The sequence below is a fragment of the Condylura cristata genome, unplaced genomic scaffold, assembly GCF_000260355.1.
Source record: "Condylura cristata isolate star-nosed mole 26May11 unplaced genomic scaffold, ConCri1.0 scaffold00021, whole genome shotgun sequence".
NCBI lineage: Eukaryota > Metazoa > Chordata > Mammalia > Eulipotyphla > Talpidae > Condylura > Condylura cristata.
Window position 1 is genome coordinate 31,000,794 of NW_004567122.1, and position 19,875 is coordinate 31,020,668.

Consider the following 19,875-nt stretch of genomic DNA (forward strand, 5'->3'; position numbering starts at 1 on the left):
GCAGCCAGGGCCAGAGCCCCTACGATGTGGGCTTCGTTTAAAGAAGGAGGGGCCGGGGGAGAACGGTACTTATTCTTTTCAAGTGTTTGTATGACCTCAACCTTACTGTCCCTCTCGGTCATTAACCCCCAAACACCGCTGCCGGTCTGTGTGCCCAGACACACCGGATTATTAGCCCACGCCATGTCCTGGGCCCAGGAAGGGCTGGCGTGTGGCCGCGCCTCGCTGTCGGCTCTCACCTTCCAGTGTCCACGTCTGTGTTCTCTTCCACGCGCCCCAGAGAACGACGCATTCCCTCGGGAGGCGGAGAAGGGTAATTTAGAGAACAAATACAGGTCAGCGGGAGGAAGGAAAGGACACGTTTTCTTTTGCAACCTGGTGAAGAGTAGTCACCTGGGTGCGCCCCCCAAGCCCCTGCCCCGAGAACGTTCGTCCCTTACTCCGGTCCCACACCAAATTCTGACTCCTTTTCTCCCAACTGACGTCCTTGTAGACAGGTAGAAAGGGCAATGACCTCTTCAAGCATGAGGCTTTTCTTTCCCCAAATACCCCCGGTGCAGACCCTGTGGGATGCTTGGAGGCAGAGAAGTTGGGGGGGCGGGGAGGGGGCATCCTGCGGAGTGGAGAGATATTGCACCCCCCTCTGGGCCGAAGGCTGTGGACGGAGCAGACGCACTTCGTCAGAACAAGAACAACACAAGAAATCAACCCCGAGAAATGGTATTTATTTTACTGACACCGAAAATATCAACCCCAGCAATTTACTGAACTGTAATCACAGCCCTTGACATTTATTTAATGGCGAAAGTTGTCTCGTTGGTGTTAAGTTAAACTTCTGGTAAAATTTATGGGTGACAGCAAAGCATGCTCCCTGGGCATTTTTTTCCCCACTGAAACACAAATAATAACTGTTTTGCTATCGTCACAGTACTTGTGCATCTTAGTGCGGGCTCCTTCTGTTGCACAAAGCAGTGCACCTCTTGTTTTTGTAAGAACGTGGGATAGTTCGTGATCCTTATGTGGTCAAACCCAGATACGATTTAAACAAACATATTCCTCTAGCCCATATTCTCCCACGTAACAGAAGATCTGAAAATCAAATCGAATGTGTCAAATTGAGCAAATTCCCATGAAAGCCGGTCTTGATCACCCAGGGGAAGGAGCAGGCAATTTCCAGAAACCTCTCAAAGAGCCAGTTTCTCGTCTGACTGGACTTGTCACTGCACCACCTTCCCCTCCTTCTTTCCTCCATAGAACGCGAACAAATCCAACACGGTGAGGAAAGAAAAACACTGCTAGGGTGATTTTAATCAACCGATTATTCAAGGGAAAAGAATAAGCAAGCAGTGGAGAAACTGCGACACTCAGGAGAAAAATACACGATTTTGTTCTTCGTGCCCAGGAGTCTACCCAAAGAACAGACGCCAGCAGCGTGTAGGGGACAGCGCTATCTCGCCGTCAGCTGAGCGTCCCGTCCCGTAACCGCGCCGAGCGGTGGGGTCCGTCCGCAGAGGTGACGAACGCGGCTGCTCGGGCAGCGTGACTAGGTGCGCGAAGCCCCGAGCTGCTGGCGGCGGCTCTGACGACCAGGCTGGGCAGCGAAGGGGTTAAGCCAGACCCTAACTTTCTCGGCGCGACGTGCCCAGTTTTGTCAGTTCAAGTCAACGTCGCCCAGCTGTTGCCAGCCAATGGGCGGCCGGGAGCGCCGGGACAGCCCCCCCAGGGGGCGTGGCCCGGGGCTGTCACTCAGCGGTGAGGAATGACACCCGCGCGGGCGGGGGGATGCGGTGGAACGCTGGGGAAGGGAAGCGCGGAGAGACAGATACCCAGGGCAGGGGGTGAAAGGTGCCCCGCGCCTGCCGGACTCCAGCGGCCGCGGTCGCCGCCGCCGCCGCCCAGCAGCTCCTCAGCCCGCCGCCGCGCCCCGCCTCATTAGCATGCCGGCTGCGCGCGCCTCGTGAACACACAACGGCGACGCCTCGCTCCCGCTGTCCTGCCCCACTTCCGCCCGGACCCGCAGTCCCAACCAATGGGGGAAGGGAGGGGAGTGGAAAAAAGCCAACCGAGCGCGCTACCTGCCCGGCGGGCCTAACCATTCGGACACGCAAGGGGGGGGTGGCGAGTGGGCGAAGCAGCTCTTCGCAGCCGCAAGCGGAAACAGCGCCCCCTGCCTGTTGGAGCGGCGAAGGTTCCGCCTCTCCCACGCAGCGCGCACATGGCTGTAAAGCCCGAACCCACTCAAGTCCCAGACCCCTGAACCAAAAGCACCTGAACCAAAAACAACCTGAGAATGTTATCGCGGCAGAAAATTTAATGGTGGGTTTTCCAGGACAATCATTTTTATGTGTGTAACACCGGTAGAATGAATGAAAAGATAAAAATGACAGCTACCCTTTACTGAAAGCTACTTGCCAAGAACAGAGCTTGGACCTGGGGAGGTGCTAAACTGTACCTGGACCAGCTCTGGAATTAAATCACCTGGTTTTGAATCCCAGGTTGGCTATTTTCTAGTTATGTTTCTAACATGCAAAAACTAGTTGTGGCCAACACATGCCAACACAGTACTTAACCATTTACATGTGGTTGCACTATGCGGGGAGCTGTGCCTAATATTCTACATGTGTTTCCTCACTCAGTCCTCACAATGCCATGTGACAGATCCCACTGGTCTCACCATTTTACAGATAGAAAATAGGGACTTGAAGAGTTGGACAAGTTGAAATGACTTGCCCAAGTCTACCTAATAAAAAAATTCAAATCTATGTTGGTCTGAGTGCCAAGCCCTGTTTAACCAGGCTTCCCTGACAAACCAAAATACGAGAAAAAAAGACCATGTGTTCTCCAAGAACATGTTTTTTGCTTTACTAGCTTAAATTCTCCCTGAATAGGGCCTCCCTGTGGTGCAAGGGGTTAAGTAAGTCTCAGCTTCAGCACTATGAGGCTATTGGCAGGCAATGTAATAGGAGTTTGACGCCTGGCCAGGGTGCTGACCCACATGTCCCATTGGACTTCTCCTGTCTTGCCCACTGCTCCCCTCAGCAGTATATTTCACTCTGTCTCTGGTGAGCCCTCTTACCACCCTGCTCTCCTTGCACCTCTGGCCTACACCCCAGCTCTTATATGCATAAATATTTAAAAAAAAAATTCTGAGTAATTTCAACCATCCAGCTACATCTGTCTTGTGTTAAAAGCACATGGCACCCAGTCAGATCTCACAGTACACACAGAACTATCTTGCCTGCAGCTGCACAAGATTTTCAATGGATGTTCCTTGAAGGCAGTGATTTCCTCACTCTGGAGCCTTCGGTCCAGTGCCTGAGAGTGACAGGGGCTCTGTCAAACTGGCACGCTCCTCAATTTCACCTTCATCTCATGTGTCCCACCTTCGAATTGCCTGACAGAAAGCTGTCCATTCCACATTTTAAGCTTGATTTGTCCAAAATAATTCAAAAGCCACTTACTTTCTAAACAGGGATGCTGAAATACAAACAGGATCAAAGCATGGAAGGTGTGACCCATCTTTTATTCTGCCTGACACCACCATCTCCAACTGCTGTAGCATTTCTCAGTCTTCACTAGATTATAAACTCCTCCAGGAAAGCCTCTGTGTTTGTGGCTACTACAGTTTCTAGCATTCATTTTCATAGACAATTTAGACAACTGGCAACTATTTATATCAGACACTGTACTAAACACTTGCTGTTTTATTCAGCATACCTTCACCAACTAAAATCTCCACTCCAAACACCCAAGCTTAGAAAACTCAAGTCATCTTTTATTCCCTCTCTTAAGTTCATCTGCCCAGGTTTGTCTGTGAACCAAATGCTCTATTAACTCTCTATGTATGAGTAAGATAATTCATGTGGAATATATACACAGGGCCTAATATAAGACTTACGTGTTAAGTGAATGTTAATTATTATTTTTATTATATGTATGTATATATATTATCATCCCTATTTCCTTTCCCTCTATACAGAGGCAAGAATTAAGAACATTATCAGAAAGGCAAAAAGTACAAAAAATACCAACTTGGTTTATTGGGTAAAAACAGTGGTAAAATGGACATAAAGTCAAAAGTTACAAGAGGACATTTTCACATTCCTCTCCCACTCAAAACTATACTTCCCATCATCTGGGGTTAAGGGAGCCGATGTCTCCTAAAATCCCTCATTCTTCACCTGCACTGGAAGCAAGACCCCCAAAGCTGAATCCAGGAGAGGATGAAGTCAAAGACAACTTCATTTCTGTCTACCTGTTCATCCCTAAAAGTCTCAGGGTTGGAGGGGAGCATGAAGGAAGAAAAGAAGGGCTAGGGACTCATTTCTAAGGCCCACTGCCTAAGATGTAGTAGGGACAACATCCTTGTCCCTATCCAATCCCTAATAGGTACCAATGTCAGGCCTTGGGAGGGAGAGGGAAGGCAGTAGTTTGTTAGAACCAAATATGGTCTCCAAAACCTTCCCCCATGTTGATAAATGTGCTGAAGGTGCCAGCCACACCTTTTCCTTCCCGCCTAACCAAGAGGTAAAAAGAACTTTTCTGGGATGCAGGAAGTCCAGCTATTCTTAAATCTCCACATCACTTTCTTTGTCATTGTCATGGTCTCCATCATAGAACTCATTGGGTGCCTCTGGCCTGCAAAGAAAGGAGAGAGAAGTTAAGGTCCCACTTTCTAAGTCCCAAACTTCCCCCATACTGGTGCCCTCTCTGGAATCACTTCTCAGGTGTTCTTTCTCAGGAAGCCACTTGGCTCCTATATTCTAAAACTAATCACCATTTATTCATCTATTCATGCACTTAACACAGTGACTGAGAGACCTCCTTGTAGGCCTTAGCAGAACAGTAAAGAACAAGCCACACGAGATTTCTGCCTATCCTCAAAAACTTACCACACAAATGAAGCTGACCACAGCTAACAAGTAAATAAATATAATTACAGATGGTGGAAAGTGCTGTGAATACAATGAAACAAATGGGATGTAACTAAGAGTGAAAGGAAGAAAAGGGGAGAATTTCATACAGGATTATTAAGGAAAGTTGTTCTAAGGTGAAAACTTAAGTCTGAGTAGTAGCTGCCAGGCCAAGATCTCAATAAGACCATACCAAGCTGCAAGAAAACCAAAAACAGAAGTTATAAGGTGGAAGGAAGCTGATGCAGCCCAGTAAGAGCATGGCGGCCAGGACGCCGGGAAGCTGATGCAGCCCAGTAAGAGCATGGCGGCCAGGACGCTGGGAGTAGTATGCACGCAGGAGGGTGGAGGGGAGACTAGGGTTGTAGATAAGAGCTGGCATATGTGATCTTTTCAGTCATGGTCAGAAATTTGTATTTCCTCCTAAATGCAACAGGAAGGAGAGCATTAGGGCAGAGGAGCAACAAATAGTAACCCTGTGATAAGCAAAGGGATGTGAAAACAACACAGGGCTTGGTAAGTATTCCACACTGGTTTCTTTATGGAAGACTACTTTCTGGGAGAATATGAGTAAGTGATAACTGAATTATCTCACCCACAGTCGATAGTCAGGAAGAATGGAGAAAGTCATGACAAAGAAGCTGGGGAACTAAAAAGGGAGACGTCTGCCTGGTGAGCAATGTCTTGGTTGCCTCTAAGTACACACATGGGTTAAAGGTGTGGCATCAGAGATCAATTTTTGAATGTCAGCCCTGATATTTTACTGGCTAAAAGACCTTAGGAAAGTTACTTAAGAGTCCTCTTCTGGTAATTTATGGATAACAACCAGCTTTTAGGGTTGTCTGATGGGAAGAGAATGATGACATGATGATACGCATGTTGTAATATAGAGTATTTAGTACTGAATCTGGTGCTTAGCAAACCCACAAAAAAATAGTAACTATTGTTATTACTACTCTGCAAATGATATGAGAGCTGGAACCCCAGCCATCAAAGAACAGGAACTCAGTGGGTGGTCTGACAGTGAGCTTCAGCACAGGATAGGAAGAGGCCTGAGGCTTCTGCTGGCTGTTGAAAGGGGGTGGTGTAATGCAGAAACAAGGCCCAGAGTGGAACTAGAAATGAAAAAATTAAACTTTGCTAACAGGAAATTGTAAGACAGAAAAAAAAATCTCTTTCCAGAAGTCAAACCTCAGAGCCTGGACAAGTTAAAGAAAGACAGGCTAGATCAAAAAGGAATTCCTGAGGCCAGGTATGCAGATACCTCCCAAACCAGGAATGGGAAAGAGGGGCTGTACATGGAGAAGTGTTGCAAGGGTCCCAAGGTCACAGCAGTAAATCCCAGAGGAGAGACCTAAAAGCCCAAGCTCCAAGACAGACAAGCAGACTCTATTCTGGAAGGCACTGAAAAGTGTATCAGACTCTGCAGCAAACCAGCTCGAACCTCTAGCCCTGCATGAGAGCAGGAGCAGGTGTCCTGCAAGTGTGCACTGTGGTTATCCTCCCACCATGTGAGGAAAGCTGCTCTCTATTAAGTGTATCTGTTTCTGTACTTCTGGGTTCTGCTGTGTTTTCAGTTTTCAGAAAAGCATATCTGGAGATGAAGGAAATGCTATCCTACTCTTTTTCCCCTAATTCAATGCATCTGTGAATATTTTAGTGTATACCTCACAAAGATAAGGGCTAAAGGTGGGAAAATGCACAATACAATGATCACACATAAAAAAATTGACAGAGAAATCAAAGGGCCTTAGAGAAAAGCAGAATAGCATACAGGCAGGAGCCAGCTCAAGACCAGGAAGGAGTAAAATGCTGGCAAAAATGTAAATTGTTACAGACATTTGGAAGACAATTTGTCAGCAAATTTTAGGAATCTAACCTACCCACACAAGCATGCAAAAAGGTATTTCGGTATTTCTTAGGGGATCACTACCAAATGCTTTGTAACAGTGAGAAAGTGGGAAATACTGTAAATGCTCATCTATGGTAACTGGTTAAATGATACTACATTCACATAGTGGAATATTATACAGCTGATAAAAAGAAAGCATGCTGACATGGAAAGGTACATCATTTCCAATAAAAAAAGAACAAATTGTAACTTGTAGAGCAACATGCATAAAATGATCAAATTGTATAACAAAAGCTGCACAAACAGCCAAATATGAGAATGAGTATAGAACTGCACCTGCATTTATGCAAGCATACTGAACAGTCTACATGTACCCCATCGAAAAATGTCTCTCTACAGTGATATAAATTAAAGTGCTCTTAGTGTTTACTTTGTGGACCGGGTCAAAGTTTGTATGAAAGTGAACTTAACATATGTTAGTATTGTTTAAAATTTTTATGGTAAGCATGTTACTGATGTCATTAAAAAAGGTACAGGAAGGGCCCTCCCTGGTGGTGCAGTGGATTAAAGCACAGCACTAAAAAGCTAAAGCCACTTCAGGATGAGTTCAATCCCTAGCCAAGGAGTGACCCACATGACACAGCAGACCTCTCCTGACCTGTCCACTGCTCCCCTTAGCAGTGTACTTTGTCATTCAGCCTGTTCTGCTCTCCACTCTGTCTGGTGAATCCTCTCACCACCCTTGCACCTCTGGCCTATACCCCAGGTCTGTATGCATAAATAAATAAATCTTTAAAAAAAAAAAAAGGTACAAAAAATGAAAGCAGGTGACCAAAGAGTGGGCAGAAAGCCAGAGACAACTAAGCTAATGCCCTCCAATTTACTTTTTCCCTTTCAACTTCTCTAACAAAGCTACTGGAACTCCCTGCGCTCAAGTCCCTGCCCCCAGACCTGCTGTAGTTCTCCTCAGGACCCCTCTCCTCTGCATCAGCCTCATCTGTCCTTTCGTAAGTCAGGAGGTCTGCAGGCACATCATGAATCTGGACACTAGGTGCATGGTTCAGCATCTTCAGGTTTTCAAAGATTGTCTGACGGATCTGATCCAGGTACTGGTTGGGAATGAAGAGAATACACATCTAGCAGAATATTCATGTTTCTAGCTGCCTTTTACTCATACTGTGCTAGTTTTAATCCCAGTTCAAATCCCCCATTGTAGTAACTGTCCTTCCTCCAAGCCCTGACTGTCTCTATCTGAACTAGGTTGCTTCCCCACTGACAGTGATGGCTAAGAACTTTCCTCTCTTCTCTGGTTTTTCTGCTTTCCCACATCCTGGATCTCTGCCAGGTTCTCCCACCCTTTTGCTTGGCTTCTCCGAGCTGCTAACCTGGCGTGAGTTCTGATTCTCAATGCGAGTGCTGACATCTGGATGGAGTGTGAAGTCCGGGGCAAAGTACTCAAAGTATTCTGAGGGGAGAAGAGGGTATTAGAAGAAGGCTCAAAGGAGGGAGACTGATGTCCCAAAACTTTCTAGTCAGTCCTTCCCACTTCAGATCCCCACATAACTGCTGCCCAACCTCTCCTCTACTCAGAGCCCAGGGGTTTAGTCTGCAGAGCTCTGAGATATCATCGAATTTCCCCTCTGCCTTCAAGTGCATCATAGCCAGGTCTGTGAGGATAGCCTCCCTGCTGTGGGTTATCATGGGGCAGCCCTTACCACTATAAGGAAGCTCCTCACTAATGGCCTCTTCTACCAGCAGTGATGTCTCATAAGTCCTGAAACAAACCAGCAGGGAGGGCAGGCTGAGGAAGAGAGCTAATGGTCCAACTGGCCATCCCTCAGGAAGACCTCTGCCAACAATGACATCGGGGAGAAGGGGCACCAGGGAGTAGACTCACCAGCAACGGGCAACATTTCGAACAGTATAGCCACCACCACCTAGCACCAGTAGAGGGATATTGAAGCTCTTAACATATTCAACGCATTCCCTGTTAAAAGGAACCAGAGACATGTCAGAGGAATTTCTCAGTCAGAGAATACACATGTAGATATTGCCTGAAATGGGACACAAGGAAACTAGAAATATTGTACATCTTGACTGAGAAGTGAATTCACTTAGTTATATCCTTGAGATATACTTCATATGTTGTGTCTCAATACAAATGTTAAAATAAAGTACACCCCTACCTCTGCCCTACTGAATACCCCATACCACATGGCACTCTACCTATTAATCAACTATTGTCAGCAATGCATCAGCAAGTTCTGGCAGTTCTAGCCTCCAAATACAACTCAAATCATCCACTGCTCTTCATCACCCATCCTCCACCTTCAGCATGTCCCCACCCAGATACCACCAATGGCTTCCAAACTGGTCTTCCTGCTGCCCATTTCCCACTCCCCATTCCCAAATATTTCTCCATTCAGCAGTGAGAACACTTGATTCAAAATAACAGCTGGATTGTGTAATTTCCATCCTTTTTGAACCTCAATAAGTGATACCAAGCCGTCCATGGTGGTGTAACAGGTTAAAGCACAGCACCAAGAAGCTTGCTGCAGCCGCTTCAGCACGAGTTCAATCCCTGGCCAGGGCGCAGCAGACCTCTCCTGACCCACGCTGCTCCCCTCAGCAGTGTACTTCGTCCATCTGCCTGTTCTGCTCCCCGCTCTGCCTCTGGTGAATCCTCTCACCGCTCCTCACCTCTGGCCTATACCCAGTTTTGTATGCATAAATAAATAAATCTTTAAAAACAAAAGTGATACCAAAAAAGAAATCTATCCTATTTGGAATATAAGTTAGCCTAGTCTCAAGCCCTGAGACCTCCCCTCAAGCCCTACCAGCTTGCTCCCTGGGTTCTCACCTCACTAATTCTATTTCATCTCTGCTACACCAGCTCTTCCCTGCCCCGGAGTCTTTTCATGGGCTCTTCTCACAGCTCTGTATGGACTTCTCTCCATTTCTTCTGGCTACTCCTTTTAGTCTCCAGGTCTCTACTTAAATATGACCCCTTCAGGAAATCCTGCCCAAATTATGCTGTATGAAGTCAGTTTCCCACTGTTATCCTGCATCTTACTTTTCTATCATTTTTCTTTATAGGGTTTATAACAACCTACTTATGTTTTACCTGTTTCCTAAACTAAACTGTACATATCCCATTTTACCACCTCTTAGTACAGAACCTGGAACATAACAGATGTTCAATAAATAGGGCCCTCCCTGGTGGCACAGCGGGTTAAAGCACTGCATTAAGAAGCTTAAGCCACTTCGGCATGAGTTCGATCCCCGCCTGCCCCAGAGGAGATCCACATGGTGAGGCAGACCTCTCCTGACCTGCCCGCTGCTCCCCTCAGCAGTGTACTTCCTCAATCTGCCTGTTCTGCTCCCCACTCTGTCTCTGGTGAATCCTCTCACCCACTGCATCTCTGGCTTGTACCCCAGTTCTGTATGAGTAAATAAATAAATCTTTAAAAAAAAAATAAAAACTGATTATGAACAGTCAGCTGGGGAAACCCTATCTGAGGTGACAGTTCTAAGTCAAGTACAATTTGTAACTATTTTCGATTCCCAAGAAGAGGTGAGACCACTCACTAACCACCCCACTCCACAAAGGGAGGCCCAAGGCCACTTGAAAACTTAGGGAAGTGGGAAGAGGGAAGTCTCACCCATGGCCTCGAATGCTGAGGTTGAAGCAGCCTAATCGATCACAGCCCAGAGAGTCAGCTCCACACTGAAAAAGGTAAAACCGTCGTTGACCACAATGAGATGAGCATTCAGGGGGTCCCAAATGACCTTTACTCACCAACCTGGGGCTCTTCTGCTCTCTTCCCCCAAGCCCAGTACCTCCCTCTTGAGGAGGTACTGACAGCATTACCTGGAGCACAATGCATGTGGGTTGGTAGAAGTCCACCACTTGGTTGATAACCGGCTGGAAAAGGTGCTTGTAACCTGGGAGAGGGCCAAAGATGGGCACCTGGCACCCCAAGGGGATGGGGAGACAGGGAACAAAAGGGAAAATGGGGTTGAGAGAGCATGTAGCCCAGGAAAGGGGTAACCCAAAGAACCAAACCATTGGTTCTGAACTTCTGCGGGTCTCAGACCCTTTTGAGTGACTGATGAAAGCTAATAACCCTTTTCCCAGAAAAATGCACATATACATAATATGTTGCATACATTTTCCAGGGGGTTCATGGTTTCCCTGAAGGCCATTCATCCTTAAGGATACCTGGCCCAGTAGTAGACAATACCAGGCAAAAGAAGTTAATTTAAGGAGAGAAAAAAGGGGCAGAGGGAACAGGGAGACAACGTCAGAACTTACTCTGGTCATCAATGCCATCCCGCAGGGGCACATTGAGACAGTAATAACGGCCACTCTCTGCTCCGACTTCATACATGTCACCTACAAGGCAGTGACGGCAAGGACTGAAAGTCATGCAGACGGGGCAGCCACAAAGGAAACCCTTCAATCCAACTGTGGTCCTCTCACTCTATCAACCTCCACCACACCCTCCCCAGAGCCAGGAAGTCATAAGTTGCAATCACATGAAGAGTCAAGTTGTATACTAGGCACTGGGGATGCAACAGTAAAGACAACAAACCAATAAAATCCCACCAAGTTGATAACCTCGGGGAGGTGGGCATGTGATGCGGAGACAGTGAACAAGTCTAAAAACTTCAAAAAATACAAATAGCAGTGAGTTCTGAGAGAAACAAAAAGGGTGATGTGACAGAGTGATGGGGCAGGAGATTACTTAGCTGGTCTCCAGGAAAGGCTCCTGTGAATGCAAACAGTCAAGGAAAAGAGCTCAGAATTAAGCAGAGGATGTTCATCCTTATTCCCATACCTGTTCCAGGAAAGAAGTAGTTTCCATATTTGTGGAAAGACACTGTCATGACCCGGTCAGTGAGGTAGAAGGCTTCCTGAACCCCGTCACCATGGTGGATGTCTATATCAATGTAGAGCACCCGAGGATGGTACCTGAAGTGAGGGCAAGCCACGGTCTGAGGCAGAGGTGAACCCCAGCAACAATCATCCGCACACCCCAACCCCCAACCCATTCTTCCCAAACACGAGGTCTGCAGTTATCTAGAGCAGGCTTCCGCCCCAGTCACATGAAACCTTATACCACCAGTTCCCTAAGGGCAACCCTGGGGCTCCAGCCTAGAGGCAGGGATAGGAGAGGGATGTGCGGAGACTGCTGAAATGTGAGAAGACATTAGGAAATCTGCAGCAGAGCACAGGAAAGGCAGCCTGAGAAAAGTACCAAGAAGTGGGAAGAAGCTACATGGGTTAGAGTTCAAGGTCAGGGCCAAGAGTCTCATAAGTCCCCCATCTCCTCCAGGGCTACTTACTTGAGCAGCTCCAAGATGCCAATCACAATGTCATTGACATAGCAGAAGCCCGAGGCCTATGGCAAGAAAACAAAGGTCTTACAAAGAGGGGAACAATTCCTCTACCCAGCTGTCCCTTCATCAACCTAATCACCTACCCTAGAGGGAAGTTATTGGTTCCCCATCACCTCCTCACTCACCTCAAACTTTTTGGCATGATGCAGACCACCAGCCCAGTTAATGGCAATATCACAGATCTGCAAGACAAATACCAACTCAAGTCCTCCTCTTGCCCACACCCAGAACTGGGGGCTCAGAATCAAGGTTAGCACCTTGAGTCCAGGGACCCACAGGAAAGGGGTAGGGTATTCAGAGCTATCGTTACCTTGTTGTTCAGCTGGGTTGCTCCTTGCAGAGATGCGCCTGTGTAACGGGAGCAGAATTCAAAGAGCCCGGGAAACACAGGGCTGCAGGGAAGAGAAGCATTGGAGCCCCCCACCTCTGTCTAGGCCTTTAACTCTACACTCCACCCCAGCCCCTCTAATCAACACTCTTCAATAAACTTCATCACCCTTCCTATACACCAGTTACCTGCAAATTCAGTCAACAAATATTTTGGAACAAACTATGTACTAATCCCTGGGGGAGGCACTGAATGAGAAATAAAGCAACCTGTAACATGAGTAAGGATCATAGCTGGAAAAAGATGGAAGCACATTCTGGTATTTGAGCATGCATGCAAAAAGGAAATAAGTTCTCTTTTTAAGATTCTACTATGTCTATCACATTTTAACACAATGTTCAATAGTATTTGGTATAATTACACATTTTATTTTTTTAAAAATTTATTTATCTATGCATACAAGAACTGGGGCACAGGCCAGAGGTTGGGGGAGGGGGTAGGGGGGCAGTGAGAGGATTCACCAAAGACAGAGTGGGGAGCAGAACAAGCAGATGTACTGAAATACACTGCTGGGGGGAGCAGCGGGTGGGCAGGAGAGCTCTGCCGCGCATGTGGGTCACCTCCAGGCTGGGGATCAAATTCACTGAAGCTGCTGCAGCCAGCTTACAGTGCTGTGCTTTAACCCACTGTGCCACCAGAGAGGGTCCAAATACACATTTTAAAGAAAGCACTGTATTTCTAAATGTGAGATGTAAAAATGATGAGCCAACCTGCAGAAAGAATCTAACAGTGTGTGTGGTACCTACTAAGCCTCTAATAAATGCTAGCTATAATTGTTATCATCATCATTCTTCATAAAAAAAAGAGACTTGAAGCCAGACATAAAAGCTCACATGCTATGAAACACCACTTATATAACTCTAGAAAAGGCAAAATATAGGCAGAGATCTCAGATCAGTAGTTACCTGGAGCCCAGGGAGAGAAGGACTGACTACAAAAGGGCATGAGGGACCTGTGTAGGTTAATGGAAGCCATCCATACCTGGATATAGTCTGTCAAAAGTCTAAGAATCACATATTCAGAAAGGGCAAATTTACTGTAGTAACACTGTACCTTCATAAATCTGAATGTTTTGAGAAAGGAAAGACTTAAAAAGTACCAGGGCTTAGGTTTCTAAGGAAATAAAAAAGCTGACATATTTGACTAAGTGAAAAAAGAGAAATATAGTCTTACAGTATCTGAAAGGGTTTTGGGAAAACATCTAACTACTGACTGATACTTAGTTGCTAAGAGAGTAAGAAAATTAGGGTCTCCTTTGATTATGCAGGGTTTAAACTCTCAGCACTATCAATTTATTGAATTCCATCCCAAATTTGACCCCCCGGCCAGGGAGGTGACCCACACGGCACAGCAGACATCTCCTGTGTCCCTGCTGCTCCCCTCAGGAGTGTATTTCAGTAGATCTGCCTGTTCTGCTTCCCACTCTGTCTCTGGTGAATCCTCTCACACCTTGCACCCCTGGCTTACACCCCAGTTCTAGCCAGTTCTTATATGCATAAATTAATAAATCTTCAAAAAAAAAGAAGAGTAAGCAATAAAAAAAATACAATTATCAGCTATTGGGAAAACATAAGAAAAAAGACTGAATCTTACGATATTATTTGGCATGGCACTAAATGAATTTTTTAATGTTACAACAGTATAAACACAGAATAATAATTTAATGAAAACTGTAATCTAACTATATTGTGAAGCTGGGCAAGAAAAGGAAGCCAAAGTGATGGTATCCTGAGAAGACTAAATACTCACCTCCTATGTTTAACTAACAATGTCTAAAATTAAGAACTGGAAAAGTAGCTATGTAAGCTGTAAGAGTTTATGAAAGACAGCATAGTATGAAGAGCCCAGCTTCAGGAGCCAGATCACACTAGGTTCAAAGCCTGACTCTTTACTACCTACCAATGATTGTAAGGTTGAGCGAGCTGTTTACACTTTTTGTGCCTAAGTGTCCTCATCTGTAAAAAAAGAGACAAGACTTTGTGCTTCCATAGTGGTTGTTGAGACTAAAAGAGCTAATGGCTGTTGAGCATTAGTGCCAGACAAAAAGCAGGCATTACCTAAAAACAGTGGCATGCCAGTATTTTTTTGAAATCCATAGAGAAATAGCAGAAGAAATAGCTAAAGAAGTGGAAAGTGGCTGCCTCTGGGGGGAGGAACTTATGAGTGGGAGGAATGGGTCTAGGGCTGCTTTTTTTATCCACTAGAAAATCCTGTAGTACAACTTGACACTTTATGTTATTTTCTTTTGAAAAGAATAAGGAATTAGGGCTCTCCCTGATGGTGCACCGGGTTGGAGCAGCTGCTTCAGTGTTGAGTTCAATCCCCGGCCAGGGAGATGACCCACCTGGTGCAGCAGACTTTTCCATCTCACCTACTGCTCCCCTCAGCATTGTACTTCGTCTCTCTGCCTGCTCTGCTCCTCACCCTGTCTCTGGTGAATCCTCTCATTGCCCCTGCACCTCTGGCCTGTACCCAAATTCTGTATGCACAAGCAAATAAATCTTTAAAAAAAAAAAAAAAGATCATGAATTAATTACAGAGTGGGGAGAGGAGTAAAAAGGAAAACCCCAGCTTCTCATCTGAAACACAGAGAAGCTTAAACTGTAGCTTAAATATGACAGTACAAATGATGCAGCAAGAAGGAATAATACTCCTTAACTGCACAAAGAGCATTTACAGGGAACCCAGCTGTGGCCTGAGAGCTGACTCTGCATTCCCAGACCTATAAAGTGAACTCAGAAATAGCAACCAAAACAATAACAAAGTACCAAGAAACCTCCCAAGACAGCATATGACCGAACACCAAATGGACAGAACAGTGTGTACAGAAGGACAGATCTCTGCAGCTGGTGAGGTCAATAAAGGTTTCACAGTGGTATAAAGGCTGGGAAAGCCTTAAAGAGGTTGACTGGAAAAGAAAAGCAATTTCAGGAAGGCAGCCTACACAGCAGGGGCCTGGAGACAAGGCTAGGCAGCTGCTTAGGGCCAGAATAAGCAGTTGGCTTCTATTCTCCAGTCCTAGATGCTTCTATGGTAGGAGCTTTGAAGGAAACACATTTAAAACATGGGATACAGTTGTGAATCCTGCCACCTCCAGTCATCAGTTATGTGACTGAGGCTGTTACCTAAATTTCCTCAAATTTCAGTTTACTTATACATAACCTCAGGGAAAGGACTGCTACTTCGAGATTTGGTGTGAGAATGACGTAGATATACCAATACATCTTCAGGATAGCAGAGTAAGCACTTAACAAATGGCCACCATTGTAGGAAACCTTGTAAGATCAATTAATTGCCTTCTTCAAGAAGGGAGGACATGTTACAGATTAAATATCTTAAGAGATATTTCAACCAAATGCAATGTGCAGACCTTGTTTAGATCCCAATTTAAATAAATCAAGTGCAAAAAAAAAAAAGAGACAACTGGAGAAACTCAAATGCTCATTTCATATTTAATGATATAAGGAATTATTGTTCTTTTTTTTAGGTGTGATAATGATAGTACCTTTTTTTTAAAAAAAGTATCATTTGGAAGTATATCACAAACTACTTACAGCTAAAAGGATGATCATTCTGAGATTTGTTTTAAAATAATTAAATGTGGAAGAATGCAGTATGTATGGGCCAGTATGAAATGCTTTTAAGTGCTACAATTGGCTGATAGATATATAAGAGACCACTATACTATTCTACCTTCAGAAATGTCTGAAATTTTCTCTAATCAAAAACGTAAAACTGAGTAAATAGTAGTTGTGATGATTACAATATTAACACCTAGAATATAAGAAGGCTGGGGGCTTGTCTTGTAGTCACCTCTCTCCCCAGGGGCTAAGCCTGAGTCTTCTTTGTATGATTTGAGATAATCACGTCAAATCAGTCTCCTCTTTTATTTATTTTAAAGATTTGTTTATTTATGCATAGAACTGGGGTACAACCCAGAGGTGCAGTGAGAGGATTCACCAGAGACAGAGTAGGGAGCAGAATAGGGAGATCAATGAAGTACAGTGCTGAGGGGAGCAGCGAGGGAGACAGGAGAGGTCTGCTGCACCATGTGGATCACCTCTGGGGCAGATCAAATATGCACTGAAGCGGCTGTGGCTAGCTTGCAGTGCTGCACACCCAACTCGTGCTTTTAAAGACACCTTTATTTCCCTCTATTCTAGGGGTAAGGCTCATTTATATTTGAAAGGCCCTGCCTATCACTTTGACCTTGATTCAGATCACTCTTCTATTCATATTCTGCAGTCAGCTTTTATTCTATTTCTCAAATGAATCATACTCTATCTACCAGGAATGCTTAGTACATAATGTCCCAGCTACCCACTACATTCCTCCCAGGGCCCCTATCCTCCCAACCACCTTTTACCTAATTACGTCCTACTCCTTTTCCAGATCTCAGCTCAATATTTTTTTTAGCTCAGTGTTTATCACTTCCTCCAGGAAGCTTCTAGCAGCCCACTCCCAAGATGGATTATTCTCCCAAATTCAAACTCTTGTGTCATGTACCTCTCCTTCATAGGACTTAACAACTTAATACTAACATGTTGTGGTTGTTATCACTGCATCCCTAGCACTTAGCACAACAAATAACCAATAAATATCTGTTGACTAAACAAATGAGTAAATGATTATTCATTGACAAGTAGTCCCCCCCCCACCCCGCTTCATAACGCCACAAGACCACATTCAGATACTCCCCCTGAAATGTCTGACATTAAAGTGCCTGCCATCAGAAGCCCAGGCCTCCCCTCACCAGTCATCGCCCACGTTGAAGGCATTTAGGCTCTTGGTGAAGCCTTGCATATTGGTAGGGCTGACTCTTTGCAGGAAGTCAATGTAGTCCTCGGAGTGGAAGCGGCACATGTCATGCTGGGAAGCCTGATATGGCTTGAAGACCTCAGGATGGAAACACAGGCAGGATCAATCCCACTCATGAGGCCAAGATTACCCATACTGAACCCAGTGCTGAGCACTGACTCAGACACCTCACCATACCCCCAGTCCTAGTTAGTCTATGAAGCAAGAGTCAGTGAAAAAGAGCAACACTAATTATATACTATTACTATATTTATATTTATTACCTATTATTTTAATTGTACATACTTATTGTATATATTATTGTCACTTTTATGTATTTTATTATAACGAGGTGTGTTATTATTATTCCTAAAGACCAATGGTCTTACCTTCTCCTTCTCACCTCCAGGACAACCTTTTTTACCCTCTCACCTTTGAGACCTGATCCACCTGCCTGTTCCTATATCTCCCATTCTTGATTCTTACCATAGTCATTGTGTTCACAGGGTTCTGATCTCTCTCTCTTCTCAAAGCTTGCCTTAATTTTGGAGTCCAATGACATGGAATATACAACAACCTTCTAATTAAGACCAAAGGGGTCAACGTGTTAAATCAGATTTATTCTCTTTTGAAGAGTATTATCTTTAGAGATTGGGCAGGAACATAAAAGATTTTCTCTCTCCAGAAAATGCAAACAGGTGTGTACTGGAAAATGATTTTAAGTGATTCACAAACTAACCCTTACATCATCATTAGTGTTTTCTATAACCAATTCCTGTGTTTGTGCTTTAGCACAAGTAATGAACACTCGTTTATACTGTTTACTAACTCCCCTCGCAACACACAAAGAGGGCTGAGCTTAACTGTCTTAAACACATATCACAGCTATAAACGACAAGCTAGGGACTGGCACTCTGCATCTCTGGGTGAGAGTTTGGTTGTTATTAAGTATAAGTGTGTAGAGATATTCTACTGAAAGGGAATAGCCAGGACATCTGTTCTCCTCCCACCATATACATAGAAATTTACAAATTCTCACATGCACAACATGGAGTCCTCCCTTAAGGTCTAGTTTCCTGGAGGTGGAGAGAAATGAGGGTTTGAATTGAATGTAAACTCACCTCCAGATAAAATGACCCAGACTCTATCCCTTCTCTAAGGTTTCAGTACTGCTCACATCCTGAGACGCAGAGGAAGAAAAGACCTACTCTCTCTAAACCGGCTCACACACCACCTCAGGACTAAGCGACAGCTTGGTCCACCTAAGGTCAAGCGGTGGTTTTCCTGAGGTGAAAAAAACCCCAGTAAGTCTGTAGAAGCACCTGCCAACACGCTACACTATTTAGGGTGCTCCTGATTCTATCTGGCTCCCCACCACCCCAGGGGTAGGTCACACTTGGTGCAGCCTGACTATCCGTAAGGCCGCAGTTTGCCCCCACGCTCCCAACCCCCAGGAGAGGGAGCAGAACTCACGATCATCTTCTTATAAAGACCGTAGTGCAGGACCAGACTGTGGGTCAATGCCAAGCGATGGGGCTTCATGGGGTGCCCGGCCCCTAGAGGTAAGAGAGTTCGTCAGTTCGTTAGTTCCCATCCCTGGAGTTGGAGCCCGCGCCTCGAAACCTCCGCGTTCCAAAACCCCTCGCGTACAATCTTGTCCCCTCACCGTAGTGGAAGTTGCCCACGTCCGGGTCGTAGAAATAGGCCACGGTCTTGGCCATGGTGCCTGCGGGACCAGGCCCCGCGCCTCCGCCGCCCGCCCGGTGGCCTGCCCCTCCCCCGGCGGTGCGTGCTGCGTAAGCACGCAGCCGGTCTGTGCGGAACCTGCGGAACCCACAGGCCGGGGGCCCGCCTCCCGCACCACGCCCAAGACACGCCCCTTGCGGAGTTCCGCCTCTCGCCCAGCTTAAACCTTCCAGGTCTGGGGCGTTAGGCGTCCCGGCTAGGTTTGGGGATTGGCAGCGTCGGTCCTAGGATGCAAGGGCCATTTGCTCCAGGACTAAGGTCAAATCCTCGGGAAACCGAGCCAGCCCTTCCAGCCATCTGCTCCAAACGGGTCGTGGTCACTTCTCTAGGAGGCTCCGGAAAACCAGCTACGCCGTCCATCTCGGATGCAGAAAGCCGGCTTTCCCTAGTCGGCTGGGAAGATTCCTGACTATGCACCCGGGCGGCGCATCTGAGGGCAGGAACTGGGCCAAGCGTGCTGGATAAAGCTGTGGAGTGCACCTTTGCCAGACTGCCCGTCCTCCCCACCCGGACCAGGGCTCGGAGTCGCATTTCCCCCCCTCTTAGGGGAGGAGGGGGCAGCGCAGTCACGCGCGCGAGGCTCTAGCTCTCCGCCCCGCACACCTGCGCTCCGCCCCCTTGGTACCGGGTCCGCCAAGAGCGAAGGCATTTGGGAACCCAGGGCGGCTACTGGCCCCCCCCTCCCCCGTCTCCTCCCCTTTCTAGGGCCGAAGTTGTCTCGGAGCCTTCCGCTGCTCCCGACCGATCCGCACCCCTCTCCATCCTTCCCTCCCCCC

The 19,875-nt window shown here is 46.2% G+C and overlaps 1 protein-coding gene across 1 annotated transcript; it reads right to left on the reverse strand.

Moving 5' to 3' along the window:
* Positions 1-4,016: 4,016 nt before the first annotated feature.
* HDAC3 (histone deacetylase 3) lies at positions 4,017-19,126 on the reverse strand. Its single transcript, XM_004686823.2, has 15 exons — positions 19,020-19,126; positions 18,827-18,909; positions 17,310-17,452; positions 12,479-12,560; positions 12,294-12,350; positions 12,115-12,170; positions 11,607-11,740; positions 11,081-11,161; positions 10,637-10,710; positions 10,428-10,492; positions 8,663-8,752; positions 8,481-8,539; positions 8,151-8,230; positions 7,717-7,874; positions 4,017-4,638 (listed from the first exon to the last, which is right to left on the reverse strand). Exons 1-15 carry the CDS (start codon positions 19,072-19,074, stop codon positions 4,569-4,571), a joined length of 1,287 nt encoding a protein of 428 aa, XP_004686880.1. The 5' UTR covers positions 19,075-19,126; the 3' UTR covers positions 4,017-4,568.
* Between the last annotated feature and the right edge of the window lie 749 nt (positions 19,127-19,875).

Coding starts and splice junctions, on each gene's coding strand:
- HDAC3 (XM_004686823.2), bottom strand. CDS start 19,074: ATGGCCAAGACCGTGGCCTATTTCTACGACCCGGACGTGGGCAACTTC. Junction 17,453..18,826: donor GTCTTTATAAGAAGATGATC/GTGAGTTCTGCT, acceptor TTCCATCCTGAG/GTCTTCAAGCCATATCAGGC. Junction 8,540..8,662: donor CGAAATGTTGCCCGTTGCTG/GTGAGTCTACTC, acceptor GGTTTGTTTCAG/GACTTATGAGACATCACTGC.